The sequence below is a fragment of the Vulpes vulpes genome, chromosome 15 (assembly GCF_048418805.1).
Source record: "Vulpes vulpes isolate BD-2025 chromosome 15, VulVul3, whole genome shotgun sequence".
Classification (NCBI taxonomy): domain Eukaryota; kingdom Metazoa; phylum Chordata; class Mammalia; order Carnivora; family Canidae; genus Vulpes; species Vulpes vulpes.
The window spans coordinates 100,891,306-100,908,774 of NC_132794.1; the positions used below are offsets into that span (position 1 = coordinate 100,891,306).

The window sequence follows — 17,469 nt, forward strand, 5'->3', positions numbered from 1 at the left end:
GAATGGTGTTTCTTTCTGTCCTCTAATTGGAAGTAAGGAGAACATTCCTGGATGGTCCTTCTACACCCTGAGCCCAGAAAAACTGAAGAAATGTCTATTCTTGGGTATCTGAAACAAAGGGAAGGCAAGAATTAACTTATAGGGTCCCTCCATGGTCTAGCTCCTATCACCTCCTTGGCCTCCTCTCCTACTCCCTCCCTCCAACTAAACCACACTGGCTGCCTTCCTATTCCTCAAAGGTGCCAGGCACATTCCTGCCTGTTCTGGCTATTCTCTTCTAAGACGCAGCTACTCCCGGAGGCACGTGACTTATCCCTTCAACTGCTTCAAAGGTCACTTCCATCAGACCATCTTACCTGCTTTCTTCATAATCCATGACTCCATCTGATGCATATTTTGCTGCTGTCTACCTCCCCACCTATCACCAGAAGGGGACAGAGTCATGTTTCATATACTGCTAAATCGCCAAGTGCCCTTCCCTTAACGTTAACTGTTACAACCCTCCAAAAGCTCAAGTTCCCTGCCTTGGAAAGAATTAGTATGGGAGGAGGTGACTCCTCTCATTCTACTTGTGTTTGGACAAGCCCAACGTTAAGCATCCAAATCCTCCAGCTTAGATCCTTCCCTTTGCATGAGTTTCGGGCTTTGAGAGATTCAAGTGTACATGACTAGCTGAAGCTCGCTAGGTTGAAAGTCTCTCAGAATGCTGTGATCTCAATATGCCATTAATTCATTTACTGAATACCTTAAGACTCATGATTAAAGATGCCGATTTTTCACAAGTAGTAGAGCAGTTTTTCCAGAAAGAATGAAGATAAATCTTTTTAGTCAACCCAAAGAAAGAGGCTTTAAGTAAAAACTGGATTTATATAGAACATCCATTGATCTTTATTTGATTTGACAAAAATTTGCATTATTAAAAGACAGGTAATAAAATTTAAGCTTATATTGAATCTTATTATGTTCTATAGTATCTAGAATATTATATAAGAAATATCAACTGAGGGGGAAACAAGATAAAAGCATCACATGCAGATGCTCCTGGCAAACGGGGGAACTCTATCTGCAGGTGAGGTCCATAGTGTGCACAGCATAAAAAAAATCCTAGAGAAAATGCAACTGACTTACTTGGGTGAAGTGTTTTTCCTTTTGAGGAGAGGAAGAGGTGGCAAAGAGGGGGCAGAAGTTCAAAGGCATGTGCAGAATGGCTTCTCCATTTCAAAATGGTAATAAAAATATTTAGATTATGGCACTAGGGCACCTTTGAAGAAAAGAACACCTTGCCCAGAGTAGGGTCATTGCATAATTCTGTAGTAATATGTACAATTTTCAAGTAATGGAGAGGATTTAAAGAGTAATTTTACTATAACAGTGGCTATCTATTTTTCTTCTCGCCCTCTGGGGCTTGATCTGTTTCAGCATCACAGGGACACTTCTCCACACAGTTTCTAGGGAACCAGCCTCTGATTCGTGAGACACCTGATGGAGGAAATGAAACTGATGTGAAATAGCTTTACAACAATGATACCGCTGAGCCCTATAAGTCCTATTCAAATCAATAAGCTTTTAGTTCTGCTTTACTTTTTCCCTTTACCATCTTTTACAATTTGAGAAAAAAAAAGTTTTAAAATGCTATCTCACAAGCTAAAAAACCAGTATTTCCCAAATGTCATTATCTGGAAAAGTGCTTATGTGATTCAGAACAACCTGAAGTAGAGCTGGAGGGGACGGACTTCTCAATATGGGTATTCACTTGCACAAGCATGCTTGTGGTATTCTGGGCCCAATGTCATACTTTATCTGTTCCAGGGAACCACCTCCCTGCAGCCTCTGTGAATTTCCTTCTTAGGTTTTTTACTAACATGTAGGTTTTTTTTCTAACAGGTTGCCTAAGCAGTTATATGGGGTTAATTCACGGTTAACCCAGTGTTTTAGAAAAAGCATCTGGGATTAATCTTTGCTTTAAGAAAGAACAATCCTAAAACTTAAAAAAAAAAAAAAAAATTGAAGACTCAATTTCAAATCCATTAGTTTCCATAATAACTTCATGGGAATATTCATTCACAGAGGGACTGTATGGCAGAGGGGTTTATTGTACAGGTTCTAGAGCCAGGCTTCTTGGATTGGAGCCCTGGCTCTACCTGTTTTTAGTGTGGTCTCGGGCAAAGTGCTCAGTCTCTCTACATTTCAGTTTCCTCACCAATGAAATGTAAGTAAGGGCTATTGGGGACTTCAATATCACAAGTGAAGCACTTCTATAAGAAGTCTTTTTTCTTGCTTGATGATGTGTCTATTATGTGCCCTAATGCATGTGACACGGATTGTGTTTATAAGTTATTCCTGCAAAATTTGGAATTATTAGCAACCTTGTCTATTAAACATTTCTTTCCATTTTCATACCTTCTACAGAGGCATCATCAAGAATTTTATCTCCATACAACCAGTATCTGAAATATTTAAAAGATTAAAATTAATTTTTTTAGGTTAGATGCTAATTTCATCATTAAAGAAGAAATTCAGTACTTCCTACAACTCACCGTAACCCTCTTGTGGCTAAAATGAATTCCCCTTTCTGTAGCCTTATTCGAGGCTCCTCAGTGCAGGGGCTGGTGAAGAAGGTTTTGATTCCTTTATTCAAAGGACAGCAGGCACCACTGTAATCCTCTATTACTCTATACCGCACCTGTCATCAGTAATCAGAAAAACAATTTAACATTTACCCCTTAATTTCTGTAAATTTGAATTTAAGTTGTTAAAGGCAGATCCAAAGTATCAGGTGACAAGTCTTTCCCTCCCAGTTCCTTTATAGGAGGCAATTGATGTTTCTAGTTTTCCAGGCTTTTCTTACCCTGCATTTTAAGCACATAGCTAAGAATTAAGTTCTAGAGCAGTGCTGTCCAGCAGAACTTTCTGCAATGACAGAAATGTCCCATATTTGTGGTATCCAATGTGGTAGCCCCTAGACACATGTAGCTATTGAACACTTCTAATGTGGCCAGTGCAACCAAGGAAGTGAATTTTTTATTTAATTTTAATTACTTTAAATTTAAATAGCCACATGCGGCTAGTGGCCATCATATTGTACAGCAGAAGTCTAAGGATGAGTTTCACACTAATGATCTATATTGAGGATAATTACTTTCCTGTTGGCAATATAAGCGGACTACACTCCCTCTAAACCTCCAGTCTAAACTATTTAAAAGAAAACAAAAGTGAATTGTATCAAATTTCAACGGTTATACTAAGAAATATTATTTAATAAAAGCCAACAGTTGGCTTCTACACAAAGGCAATTTTGAAAACTACACAGAAGTATAGAGCCTGACAAAAGGAAAAGAAACTAGTATAATTGCAAAAAATATGACTTACACTTCTGATTCTTTTATCTGCTTTTTGTTTCAACTGTTCAATCTGTTTGGAGACATAAGAAAAAATGTTATCTTAGTGTTGAAAACAGCCTTGTGCCATTTACTGTATCACAGTGACATGACAAACTCCCAATTTTCCAGCATTTCACAGTGCTGACAATTCAAAGGCCACATGTTTTGTTTTTTGTTTTTGTTTTTTTCAGAAAAGTAGGCACTATGATTGAGAGTTGGAGCTGACATGGGGCTTTCTTCTCCGTATTCTACCGTTTTAATCTATGTATACTCACTGAGCATTTGCTATGGCCCAGGGAAGAGGGAGATGTGCTCACTGCCCTCATGGGGCTTCTAGGCTAGTCCTGAAGGTGAAGATGACCCAGACATTCAGATTCCTTATAGACGAGGTAGACAGACTGCAAAATTCATCTGCAAGTCTCCACTAAAAATCATTTCAACTCACTTTTCTTTACTTATTCAGCAACAATTTATTAAATGGTACTATATTAGATACAGTAGGGGAAATCAAGATAACTCATGGTCTCTGTACTAGAATCTTGTCAAATTAAAGATATTAGATATAAGAATTAAATGAAAATATGAGACCTCATGTGTGCCATACAGTGGCACATAGTTAAGGGCCACATCCAGACGAGGAGGGGCTGACACCGGCCTTGATAATTTCCTATAGAGAAGAGGTAATACAAGACAGAAAAACCAGCATAGACAGAGGCAGGTGCAAGATTACACAGGGAGTTCACTGAGGAAACCAGGCGGACTGGAAAGGGTGATTTCCATTAGGAAGTAGTTGGAGGCAGCTTTAGGCCAGATTTTGTAACTAAGTGAAGGGATCAGGACTTTATCTCACATGTATGGAGAATTACAGAGAGATTTAAAGAAAAAGAGAGGATATATGGAGTGCTTTAGGATTTTTAACTTAGATTTATTTTTGCCAAACTGAAAAAAATGTTATGACTTATTTTACTATAAAATGTCATCTGAGTTAAGGGAAACTTAAGGGGAAGAAGGGAGACAGAAAGGAAAGATTATCTGAACAGAAACACTTACTGTTAAGCTGTACTGGTGACAGTCTTCTCTTACTGGCCATGCTAGTCCATCTCCTTCAGGGACCCCTGACCATGTGAATACCTGTTTAAAGTTCTTCCATCGACTTCCCATATCATAGGGAAAAACAAAGACTTCATCTAGTTGGTAATATTGAATTCGATCCTTAGCCTGTGGGTAACAAAGAGGTAAGATGGTAGATGTCTCTGCCTTGAAGGGCTTTAAGTGATATATTATTGACAGTCTTGATAGTAATATACATTTAGTCCTCAGATTTGTATCACTCCTAAAAATGCTACCTCCTTGTTGTAGTGTCAGTGTACATAAAAGAGATAGACAAAATTTACCATCACGTAAGAGGAACTTGCTATTCAACACCAATCTCGTATGAGGTCATTCAGGAAATGTCTAGGTGGGCTTATTCAGGAACAAGCATTCTTGAATAAATTAAAAAATAGCTTTATTCCACATATAACAAATCCTCACTGTTCTTGGTCATTCAGCTAATAAAAGAATCCAGGTGGAAAGAAGGGATGTTGATAAAAAGATTTAAGAAAAAGCAAGAGTTTATTCAGGATGAAAGGAACTATTTCAGGGGTGATCCAGAAGGCAGCACTTGTTTCTTGGGTGCAAAAACATCTGTGGGAATGGCCAGGTAAAGAGGTATGAGGGGAGTTATCATTTTCTGAAAATTATTTTTTTTAAAAAACTAGGAGAAATGTGTAGATCTTCTTTCAGTTTTTTATGCCATTACACGTGTATATATACTCACTTATACATGTATTTGTATGTACATTTTATGAATATATATATATATATATAAATATTCAGGTTGCATAAATTCTAGACATTTAAATTGATCACTTTAAAAACGTAAGGAGATACACTGGCTTAGAATTTCTTTAGTTCCACTGACACCTAGTGGTATAAAGATACATTATTTATTTATTCCTCCCATGAGTGTACAAACCCAGTTGTACATTTGTAAAATTTGTATAATTAAAATTTGTATAAATTTTAGTGCCTAATTTTGATGAATTTTCTATTAAGTTAATATAATCACTTGTACTTTTTAGTCAGCAACAGAGTGCCAGTTTTAAAATAAACTTCTAGATTTGGTATGGCACTTTATGAAGAGCCTTGGTTATTAGAAAAAAAATTATTAATCTAATCATGATATATTATGCTAACTAGAAATTATACCTTGAAATATTTTTTATCAGGGGACAATATCTTAGGGAAAGGCCTCTTGCAATTACTTATAAAGTAATATTGATGTTAATTCGATTAAAACTATTATCAAACTATGTGCGTATGAATCTACTAAACTGTAAATCCCCACAAACAGTAAAGGATAATTTATTTTCCCTTTTAATAAACAAAAGTTTCAGAGTCTTCAAAATGGACAAGAGTCTCAAAGAACAGAGATCTAGCCTATTAACAAAGGAATAGTGGTAAGGATAAGAGTTGTTTACAAAAATGAAAATTTTTGGTCTCTGCCCTGGTCTCTGCCCTGGTCTCTGCCTAAGAGAAGCACTCAGCGAAGCTGGGGGGATTCTATTAATACTGTGTTAAAAGGTGAGGCACCTGGGTGGTTCAGTCAGTTAAGCATCTGACTCGTGATTTCAGCTCAGGTCCTGATCTCAGGGCTTTAAGATTGAGCCCTGCATCAGGTTCTTGCTTGAGTGTTGAGCCTTCTCAGGATTCTCTCTCTCCCTCTCCCCGTCCCCCTGCTCACACTCTCAAAAAAGAGAAAAAAAAAGGGGGGTGGGGTGGGGAACAGAGGTGAACAAAAGGTGCTATGGGAAAGACAAAAAAAAAACTACTTAGCTAATCTACGAAGATTCAAGGAAGGTTCTTCAGAAGAAATGACACCTAAACTAAGTCTTGAGGCAGAAGAAATCAGGCAAAAAAACAGGGAAGACATGAAGGATTTAATTATGTATAAGCTAAGGAGCTTGGACTTAAATGTGTATCAGTGGTTCTCAAAGCATGCTCTGCACAGCTCTTCCAGTCCCCAAGACTTTTTCTTGAAGTTCAACAAAGTCAAACAACTTTCATTTTAATACTAAGATGTTATTTGTCTTTTTCATTGCATTGACATTTACAAGAGTGGGTGAAACTGCTAGTACCTTAAGCAGAAATCAAGGTGGTGGCACCACTTTGTGTAAGTAGATATTGTATTCTTCACCATTACACATACTCATAACTCAAAAAAAACAAAAAACAAAGTTTTACATAAGAAACATAAGAATGTCCTTGATGCAATAAAAATTATGATTTTTACTAAATCTCAACTCTCAAGTAGATGTCCTTTCAATATTCTGTGTGACAAGATAGGAATACACATAAAGTATGCCAAAGTGCTTATCTCAAGGAATACATGTGTTTGAGCTGTGAACTCACAAATGCTGGGTAGCCAGCTGTTTTTATATAATGCTAATTTTACTTGAAAAAATGAGTAATAAAACTAAGGTTATTGAAACTTCAATATTAGGCAGAAATTTTCTCAAAAATGAAGTCAAGCTGTTACTTCAACATAAACAACTATTGGTTGCCAATAAAAAACTAAGACTTTCAAAAAAAAAAAACTAAGACTTTCAAGTGAAAATTAGAATTTTGGAAAATTTATATCCACCACTATGAGCTTGACAGTTTTCCAAAATCTAAAGATCTTCCCCCATAAAATTGGTAGTGATATGAATGAATGTGTCAACATCTGGAAAATCTGAATAACCCTATAAAACTGTATTTTTGTATTTTCCAAATAACCAATACCTAATGTTATAAAGTCATATGTGAGTTTAAAAAAAAAAGGGCAGCCCAGGTGGCTCAGTGGTTTAGCACTGCCTTCAGCCCAGGGCGTGATCCTGGAGATCCGGGATTGAGTCCCGCATCGGGCTCCCTGTACGGAGCCTGCTTTCTGCCTCTGTGTCTCTGCCTCTCTCTCTCTGTGTCTCTCATGAATAAATAAATAAAATACTAAAAAAAAAAAGTCCATTCAAAGAGCAAGATGTCCTGATGGACTGAAATGTAAAAGACTACAAAATGTTTACTGATACAGCTTTACATCTCACATGCAACTAACCTTTCAAAACTATCACTTATTAAGTTTTCATGTAGTATCAAAGAACATTCACTATTAACTAAAAAGCCTATTGAAATACTCTCTCCTTTTCTACCTACTTATCTGTGTGAGGCTGGATTTTCTTCATATACTTCAATCAAAGCAACATATCTCAACAGATTGAATGCAGGAGATGTGAGAATCCAACTGTCTTCTGTTAAGTCAGATATTAAAGAGATTTGTAAAATTATAAAACAATGCCACTCTTCTTATTTTTTACTTTGAAAAATATAATTTTTAAAAACACGCTTTTTTAAAACATATAATGGGTTTGTTATTTTTAAATGAAATAATAAATCTTCAAAATTCTTCTCAGAAAATATGGCAATCACCGGTGGACATTATACACATTAACAAAAGCTCTTTAGTGTCCTTAACAGTTCTGAGAATGTAAAAAGGTTCCTGAGACCAAAAAGTTTGAGAACCTACTGCTGTAAATTAAAGTTCACAGACTGGCTGCCAAGGGGCTAAATATGTCCTACTGGTGTGTTTTATTAGGCCCCCAAAGATTTTTTGTTAATTTGAATTGCTCGCTAATATTTATAAACAGAAAAGAGATGTCAAAGAAATCCAGATCTATTACTTTTCTAGAAAAAGAATTAGATGATTTCACAATACTGGGTGAGTACCCACCAATGCTATTATAAAATGGCATTAATAATTACATCTAGTGAAGATATTAGTGGGTAATCCTGGGTTAAGTCATTTCACCTTTCTGTGATTCAAAGACTCACCTGTAAGGAAGAGAAAATACTTCTATGACAACAGTCAACTTCATCTGCTAGGCAGCTTTAGTACACAGGCTAGCTCCTGTCACCGAAGTTATCTCCCTGGCCCCCTGCAGGCATTTGGGTTTGTAACCCCTGCTACAGTGATGGTGAAGCTCTGAGAAGCTTCAAGCAGGGAGCAAAGTAGTCAGATTGACTTTTTACAATAGAATCACAAGATAGGATGGAGTGCGTTTAAAGGTTGTGAGGTCTGTAGCAAGCTATACATGGAACAGGTAACAGTAATAAGCCCAATCTGATATGGCTTATAAAGCACTGAAAAAAACTTGATGGCACCTTGGTAGGAGTGAGGTTCCTTTCCAAATAGCCTGTCTTCACCCCTAATCTGAGAAATAATGGCCAAATGGTTTAATGTATGGCTTAGGCATCTTCAGCAACTCGGGGTGAATGAGAGGCAAATTTCTGTGGGCATTATATTAAACCAAGAATGAATCAAAATATTTCTTTCCTATATTTACCTTTTATGTGGCAAGCAAATGACTTAAGAAAGCCATCTGACAGTGAAGTTTTCACTTGTGGGTATTTATTAGTTAATCTGGCCTATGAACTAATCTTTATTGAGATTAAAGAAACAATTATTAAAATTTACCTTTTCTTCAATCCATGATTCAATAGAAGTTTTGTTTCTGAGAATTATTTTCATCTGAAAATTAAATGATAAACAGTAAAATTTTATGATGAAACTTTGGTTAAGATTATCATCTTCATAGTAACCCTATGAGAGTTTTTATTGCTCCATTCTACTGATGAAGAGACCAGGATACCAAAGGTTAAGTAACACACTCAGGGTGTGGTCCATCTGACTCTCAAGTCTTTGTTCTGAAGCCCTGAACTACAATGCCTTTCCACAAGATGATTATGGCAATCCATAATCAAATCTGAATCCACTATTTTAATAAAGCTTCATGTTTTAAGTGCTATCTTCTGAATAAGTTTTCCAGAGTATTAATAAAACATTGGTATAATCCATTTAATCAGTACTTGTACACTTTGCTATTAAGATGTCTTATCATTATCTTTAATTAACCTTAAGTTTATGATTAATTTATTTAAGAAAGTATCTCAGTCAACCCAGATATTCTGTTTGCCTCAAAAACTGAATATATTCAGTCTTGATTCTATTAATCAATTCTCCTAGCTATAACAAATTCCACTAACGGGGCCATTTACACCACAGGGTTTTAGTTTACTTCTAATGTGATTATTAATTAGAGGCATTCGGGGAGTTTTTTTCAAAAAATTTGATCCCAGGCTAATAAAAAAACATGAAGTATAGCCAAAACCAGCATATTTTAAAAACAATGAGTTTTAATTTAAAAGAGTGGGGTGATGCACAAGGGTCCTGAAGCCAGCATTTCTGATTCTATGCGAGGTCTGCCTTTCCTTTCAGTCTGGCTGTGTCTAGAGGCAGTGTGACACAGTACAAACACTCAGGTGCAAGGAGTCTTCATCACATTCCTAGGGTCGAGCATAACACTTGGCCCACAGCAGGCCTTCAATTCATGAACAAGCTAATTAAGTGAATGAAATAAGTCATAACTGTTTTGTGATCTCTTCAAGGGTCACATTCTCCTCCTCTGTGTTCTCACAGCACTTTGTACATAAACCTATGATGCACACATGAGCCAGAATTAACTGTTTACTGCTAATTGTGACTTCTCTGGGGGCCAGACACTTTTCATTTTCATTATTGTAGCCTCAGAAATTAGCAGTTGTTCGCCAGAATAGGCATTAAATAGCACCTGTACCATAGGGTTGTTATTGAAATAAAATGAACTACATGTGATGTCCCTAAACAGTGTCTTGTACATAATAAGTGCTCAATAAACATTGGCTATATTATAAGGATGATGATTAAATACATGCTATTATAAAATGGCATTAATAATTACATCTACTGAATACATTAGTGGGTAATCCTGGGTTAAGTCATTTCACCTTTCTGTGATTCAAAGACTCAGCTGTAAGGAAGGGAAAATACTCCTCTTCCGCTCTTTCTGGGAATTGATGTGAAGATCAAGAGACTATAAATGTGAGGAGAGCTTTCTCCACTATAAAGTGATATATAACTCTAAGAAAACATATTAAAAATTAAATAAATTATCTGGAAATTCTGGTGAAGTTATTTCAAAATTACCTGACTAGTACAGAGATTAGTTACCTAGATGGAACAGATAACAATAATTTTCATTTCTAATGCAGGCTTTATCTCTTTCTCATTATAAGCAGCTCGAAAGTTGACAACTTTTAGCTAGAGTTAACCAAGAAACTTACCTGGATAAAAAACAACATCCCAACAGCTATGGTTGTTCCTAAAGCTAATCCCAAGGCAAACAAGGTGGCCGCAAATGCTGCTAATCCAAAGGGAATAATTGGAAGGGGATCTCTCCGGGCTGCACTCATATCAATCTTTACCGTGTTCCACCCAAAGGAGAGCTACAAAAACAACACACACTTGAAATACTCAGTTTATGTAAATGTTCAGACTACTGGAACATTTAAACAACTTGATCAAAAAAGAGCAACAAATGATAACCTGAAACTGTGGCTAAAAGCAAATGAATTTCTAATTTGCTTCTAATTAATACTGGGGCTTGAACTCCTACTGATATGGAGGATATCATTCTTAGTTATTTTCAAATGTTACTTTTTTTGTTCTTAATTATTTCCCCTCAGAAAGCATAAGGCATAATTCACTAACAATATGCATGAATAGGACTAGACATTAATCTAAATTGTAACTGTGTCATCCATCTTTTCCTTGCTTTTCAATATCTACAGGAATCTTCCACTGGAACAAAAGAAACAAAAAGAGCTTAGAATTCCTTGCTTCTTCCCTTATGTGGCACAACCAGAGGTTACAAATTGGCAAAATGCAGCCAAATATGGCCTATTGATGCCTACTGGCTGATATGTAATATGTTTTAAAATATTCAGCCAGGTCCCAAAATTTAAAAGGTAGGAGATAGGGATGCCTGGGTGGCTCAGCAGTTGAGCATCTGCCTTCAGCCCAGGGCATGATCCCAGAGTCCCAGCATCAAGTCCCACATCGGGCTCCCTGCATGGAGCCTGCTTCTCCCTCTGCCTGTGTCTGCCTCTCCCTCTCTCTGTGTCTTACATGAATAAATAAATAAAATCTTAAAAAGAAAAAAAAAAAGGCAGGAGATACTAAAAAAGTCCAGATTTTCTGAGTTTCCCTGAAAAACTAGAAGACTTAGTATTACTGGACTAGATTTCCAAACATGAGAAACTGGATCAGGTGAATATGGGTTATCCCACCTGTGAAAGGCATGTGTTCTCCAGAGGCCACAGTCCCATCAGGCCTGGGAAACTCATTTACTCACCAAGCCTCTTTAGGGATTGAATTTGTAACCTCTGAACTTTATCTGCGGACAACTTGCCCATAAGTCAACCTAATCTCCTTGAGGATATTTTGGGACATGCATCTGCTTCAAGAGCCACCTCCCCAGACATTGGAATTAGAAATGAACAAAAGAACTACAACTTGCCTCATAAATTAGATGGAAATATAAAATATTAGTGTTGTCTTTTTCTTTTTGTTCCTTTTTTTCCCTCTAATTATTCTTATCATAGGTACAAAATGTAAAATCTAATAAATTTTATATATAGTAATAAAATATTACCAACTTCAACTACAGCTAGTAAGATAAGTTTCCAAAACAAAGTAATTTTCCTCATCTTAAAAATTACATTTTGGGGCACCTGGGTAGCTCAGTAAAGCATCTGCCTTCAGCTCAGGTCATGATCTCAGGGTCCTGGGATTGAGTCCCACCTCAGGCTCCCTACTCAGCAGCAAGTCTGCTTCTCCCTCTGCCTCCCCACCCCCCCCATGCTCTGGCTCATAAATAAATAAATAAATAAATAAATAAATAAATAAATAAATAAATAAATAAAATCTTTTTAAAAATTAAAGTTTAATGCTTTTTTTAAAAAAGAAATTCATATATAGGTAAAACAGAGTTCTATTTCCCCACCTAATTCAGAGAAATCATATTTCCAAAAGGGACTTCTTAAAAATAACTACCATTTAATTTGGCATGAATGGTTTTATAACAAACACTGTCACTTACCCGATTATAAAGCTGTGTATACATAGTCATAACAAAAATGAAGGCAGCATGAATACAACCCAGTGGTGCTAAAAGGAGAAACAGTGTGAACGAAGCATGATTTTGGTAACCACAACAGTTGTTGATCCAAGGACAGTGATGGTCCATCTTCATCACACATCTAACAAGAAAAATTTACATTAAACATGAGGCAGAAAATCCAATCTACTTTAAATAACTTTGGTCTTCAGAAGATCAAGCAAATAGGAATCCAGCATGTTCATGAGTCACAGAGGAATTATACTCCATGGAACAGAAAGCAAAGTCTTTATGAGTTTTTAAATAACTCTGAACCATGACTTCTTTTAAATTCTAAACAGCACAAGAAAAGTGAGGCTTTGTAACAGCTTCTGAGAAAGAGATGTCTGCTACAAGTGAGTTTATTTAAAGAAGTCAGGAGGCCCGCTGAGAGGTTCATTATAAATACGTGTGGGTTCCCGGTCTTCCTCTAGCTCTGAAATGCAGTGACTGAAGTGGAATATAACAGAGACTCAAGAAAATCACTTCTAAATCTCCCCTGGGGTTGATGGGACCCAGCAGACCTTGTAACTTCCTTCCTTCCTGTTCTCATCCTTTAGATGTGGATTCTCTGAGCTAAGCAAGCTAACTATGGAATATAAGATGAGGTATAACAAGCAAAGTCTTACTGAACTTCCTTCCCTTGTTGCTATAAGAAAATTTCTTGGCCTCATACCAAACTTTATTTGCCACAAATGGTTTTCTTAAACCTCAAACATTCTCAACACAAATTTCTTATTAATCAGTGGAATAGCTGGGTGTTTAAAAACGTTCTAGTTTATTTCATATTTCTTATAGTGACTCAATTTTCTCCCCTTTAAGTTTTTTGTTAAACACTTGTGATAACATGCACCTGAATTCATCTATTAGATTTGTATAAAATGTAAATGTTAGTCAACGTAAATAACAGAAAAGGCAGGTCTTCCTTATAATTTAGGCTCAGAACAATTCTAAAGCTAGTCAAGATGACAGGAGACAAGCACAACTAATCCTGATCTATGGAAACACATGAAGGCATAACTTTTTATTCTTGGAGGGCATGGAGCAAAGTAAATGTGTATTTTTCCAAAATAAATAAATAAATAAATAAATAAATAAATAAAATCTTTTCACTTATAACAAAAAAGGTGGGGATTATATATTATCAAAATTGATGACTTAAGGATAAAATGGAGATATGGACACAAGTATTTTGACAACTTTTTTTTTTTCATAAAGAAGCCACCCTGTAGAGACTAAAACTAAGACTGATGTGGTAAAAAGAACAGAAGACCAATAACAAAGTTGATCAGTCCCCAGTGAGGAGCAAAGACAGTACCTGTTACACTTCCTGCAGTGATGTGACCGTGGTGCCTTGTATGCTTGGCAGACTTTACAATACTGGAGGTACATGCTATCCTGAGAATTTTCCTTAGTAGCAAAATATAAACAGAAATACATCAGATATCTGATCCTAAGTAATAACATGTCAAGTCTTATGAATAAATGCTTTGGTACGGTTTGATTTTGTTTTATGGGGGTGGGGATAAGGATGGAATTCTAACTGCGTTTCCAGCCCTTTTATTTGAGCTGAAATATTTTTAAACCTTGAGTTTCTGGTAACAGCTGCATCGCTCTTCCAATTACCCAAGTCATTTTTAATTTCGCTTCCCCATGCTCCGCTTAAACCCACTGCTCCTGAGTGTAACTAGTCCTATCTTTCCAAACTCTAAGTAGAACAAGAGGAGTTCAGGAAAAAGGTAGCTGACCATGTAGCAGGTATTTTGCAGTGGGGATGTAAACACCAGAGCTGATACTCTTTAGGAAATTTCTCTTACACTATTTTAATCACTTCGAACTACTTTCCTTTACTGTAGTTCCTCTCTAATCCAAACTGTCTATTGTCAGTATAATATTCCTACAACACAACTCTGATTAGGTCAGAGCTTGACTTGAAAACCTATCATACCTCCCTATGGCTTCATGCATTTAAGGCCTTCCAAAATCTGCCTTTGTTTCAGCCTTATTGGCACTACATAACCTGTTACATCTGGTCATACGCTTCCACCACCAATAACTTGAAATGCCTTCTTCCCCATCCACGGAAATTTCCACTCCTCCCTCAGGTCCACAGCTGAAAAAGATCAGGTCCTTCTAGCTTCAACAGCGTTCATCCCATTCTTTTCTATAGTTTAGTTACTTATACAAGTGCCATGATTTCTTTCTGCAATTACAAGGTTTTTCAGAATATGAAATTGTCTTACTCATCTCTGTACCCACTTTAAATAGTACACTCCTAAGTGTTTCTTCAACATTAATGTACCTAAGAATCATGTAGGGATTTTGTTAAATGCTGATTCTGATTTCTAGGTCTGCAGTAGGGACCAAGATTCTGCATTTCTAACAAGCTATCAGGTGGTAGTCCTCAGCAAGCAATATGGAAATTCATTAAATTTTCTATAATTTTTAAAAAGTCATAAATTGATTCATACTATACTTCCTAATGTTATGGTTTTAAAATCTTATGATTTAAGCCAGCAATTTCTAAAGAGTTTTTCTCAGTTCTGAGGGCTGTTAATGTATTACATGAAAAAAGATCCTAGAGCCAAACTGCATTGTGAAATTTTAAGAGGTCCATGACATGCATTATTTCTTAAATTTAGAACTATTGATTCAACAGCCCCCTTCTTCTTCTTCTTTTTCTTCTTTTTTTATTCCTTTTAATGCAGGACAAGTATTCACTAAAACTCTGCTGGGAAATACTAATTTAGATTAATACTTTCCAACAGATACAAAATAAACACTTTGAGCTTTAAATGATCGGTAATTCGAATAATATGCTTAACCTCCACCAAGGCAAAAAGAAGGCTGTGTCTGATATTATTGGTTAGTAGACAAACCATAAACTAAATATATGATTATCATTAGAGTTCCTTATCTTAAAGGATCTTTTTCTTACCGGTTTCCACCCCAAAGGGACAAAGCCAGGACCAATAAACATGGCATTGAAGTAGTTATAAAGAATCATGACAGTCCAGTTTATCAACATAATGAAATTCACGCTTCCTCCAGTTGTATGTAAAGGCCAATACCACAACACAGAGTCAATCATGGCCATTGTGGAACATATTGCTATAACACCGAGGGCTATGATGGGACCCCAGTGACACAGTCTCTTTAGTTCTTGGAGATTTTCAAACTTGATAACTGAGCAGAATGTATCCATTTTGGTAAGGAAGAATGCCTTCCTACTTTTAGAAAATCATAGATTTCCTTTTTCTGTGCACACATTTCCATGTGCCACGAGTCCACGTGTGTTCCTTAACTGCCATGCCTTCAAATTGTGGGAGGCCAATGCAGATCACGCCATTTTCACGGGTACACCCTCAGAGCTCTTTAATGTTAACTAGGAGAATCCAGGGTCTTGGCTCGAAACCCAACCTAAAGAAAACAAAATGAGAAAGTTCAGTTAAAAGAAAAAAAAAATTTGTATTACGTTTAACGCCCATAACCACCTAAACCAAAGCATCCCACAAGCGCACTGCTATGGGACCTGCGCCTCATCAAATGCCAAAGAGAATCATTTTTATCTGATCCAATGTAGGGCTCAAGTCTGAACGGTACATAAACTGGATACTTGGTTCTAAAACAGTTGTTTTTATGCCTTTGTCTCCAATTTATCAGGGGAACAGTGCTTGTCCGGCGTTCAGTGAATGGTGGGAGGAGACCCAAGAGTTTTAGAGCTGGAGCAGAGGGCTTGAGGGTTGATGGAATCAATGGCTTCCTGCACCGAAGAAAAAGAAATCTGGCCCGGAGAGGAGGCTACGTGCTTGCACCAAGCTCACAAGTAACAGCTGAACCTACACTACGAACCAAGTCGCTGAAATCCTTTCGCGAAGTCTCAAACAGCCTCCAACAACCGAGGCTCCCTTCGTCAGGTAGGAGGAGCCCGACACGGTCTACGCGTCAGCCTGGGCTCGCGCCAAAACACCAACTTAAGGGTCTATTTGGGCCAAAGGTTAAGAGGCGAGCGAGTGAAAGCAAAGACAGAGTGAAAGGAGGGGAGGAGACGGGGCTCGAGGAACACAGGAGGATGAACACGAAAGAAAATATTTGGGGGGGGGGGGGGAGAAAAAACAAAACAAAACAAAACAAAACACGATGAGGAAGTGCCTCCGGAGCGAGGGACAGGAAAGGCAGGATGCAGGGCGCCGGAAGACCCGTGGCCGGGTAGTCGGGCTGGCAGCCGTGGATCGGGGGGAAGATCTCGGCTACAGGGTCGTAAGGACCTTCGCGCAACAGATGCCACTGCCTCGAGCCTCAATTTCCCGCCGGCGCCGCAGAACAGGGCGCTTCCAAGTTCTCGCTCGGGGGACAAGCATCCCGCCCAGCGTGGTTGGTTTCCACCTTCTGGAGCTTCCGGGCTCACTCGGGTGGGGGGCGAATACCGCCCGGATCATAATTCCATCCCTTGCCTGGACTCCCACCTCTCAGCCTGGTCCTCGGTACCCGCTCCTCGGCCATCGCATTTCCGGGGCGGCCTGGGCTCACCCGGAACAGGTCTTCTCCTCCGCGGACAACTCCGTCATGGGAAAGTCAGGCCCGCGCAAGCAGTAAAGCGGCTCTCGGTTGTCCGGGGCTGCAGCGCGGAGCCCGCCGCGCCGCCAGCGCGTCTCCCCAGCCGGCGCTCTGGCCGCTGCTCTCCCGCTCCCGCCCAGTGCGCGGTCCCCGCGACAGCCACTTCCGGGAGGTTCGCCGCATCAGACTTCCCTCGGGAAGCAAGTTCCTGCGACTTAGAGCTTGGGGACCGGGAGCTGATTTTCAGGAGATAGAAGGCCCCCCCCAAAAAAAGCTTCCAGTAACTCCCCCCCAAGAATCCTCAGGTTTCCGAAAGCTTCTTGGTGGTGGTGGGGGCAGTAATAGAAGTGCTATTCTTTCGCGAATTTTTAAATCTTGAAGCCCGAGCGGACAAAAAACAACGCACCCAAGGCAAATTCCGG

General features: G+C 38.2%; 1 protein-coding gene across 3 annotated transcripts; it reads right to left on the reverse strand.

Moving 5' to 3' along the window:
- Positions 1-864: 864 nt before the first annotated feature.
- ZDHHC6 (zDHHC palmitoyltransferase 6) lies at positions 865-17,221 on the reverse strand. Of its 3 annotated transcripts, none has more exons than XM_072740025.1 (11): positions 16,957-17,221; positions 15,429-15,910; positions 13,809-13,900; positions 12,434-12,593; positions 10,617-10,778; positions 8,932-8,985; positions 4,431-4,598; positions 3,370-3,411; positions 2,538-2,683; positions 2,401-2,447; positions 865-1,479 (listed from the first exon to the last, which is right to left on the reverse strand). In XM_072740025.1, exons 2-11 carry the CDS (start codon positions 15,693-15,695, stop codon positions 1,376-1,378), a joined length of 1,242 nt encoding a protein of 413 aa, XP_072596126.1. In that variant the 5' UTR covers positions 15,696-15,910; positions 16,957-17,221; the 3' UTR covers positions 865-1,375. The 3 variants fall into 3 exon arrangements, with proteins under 3 accessions (XP_072596126.1, XP_072596127.1, XP_072596128.1); XM_072740026.1 differs by having other exon boundaries at positions 17,021-17,214; XM_072740027.1 differs by having other exon boundaries at positions 12,434-12,501; positions 16,957-17,095.
- Positions 17,222-17,469: the final 248 nt, after the last annotated feature.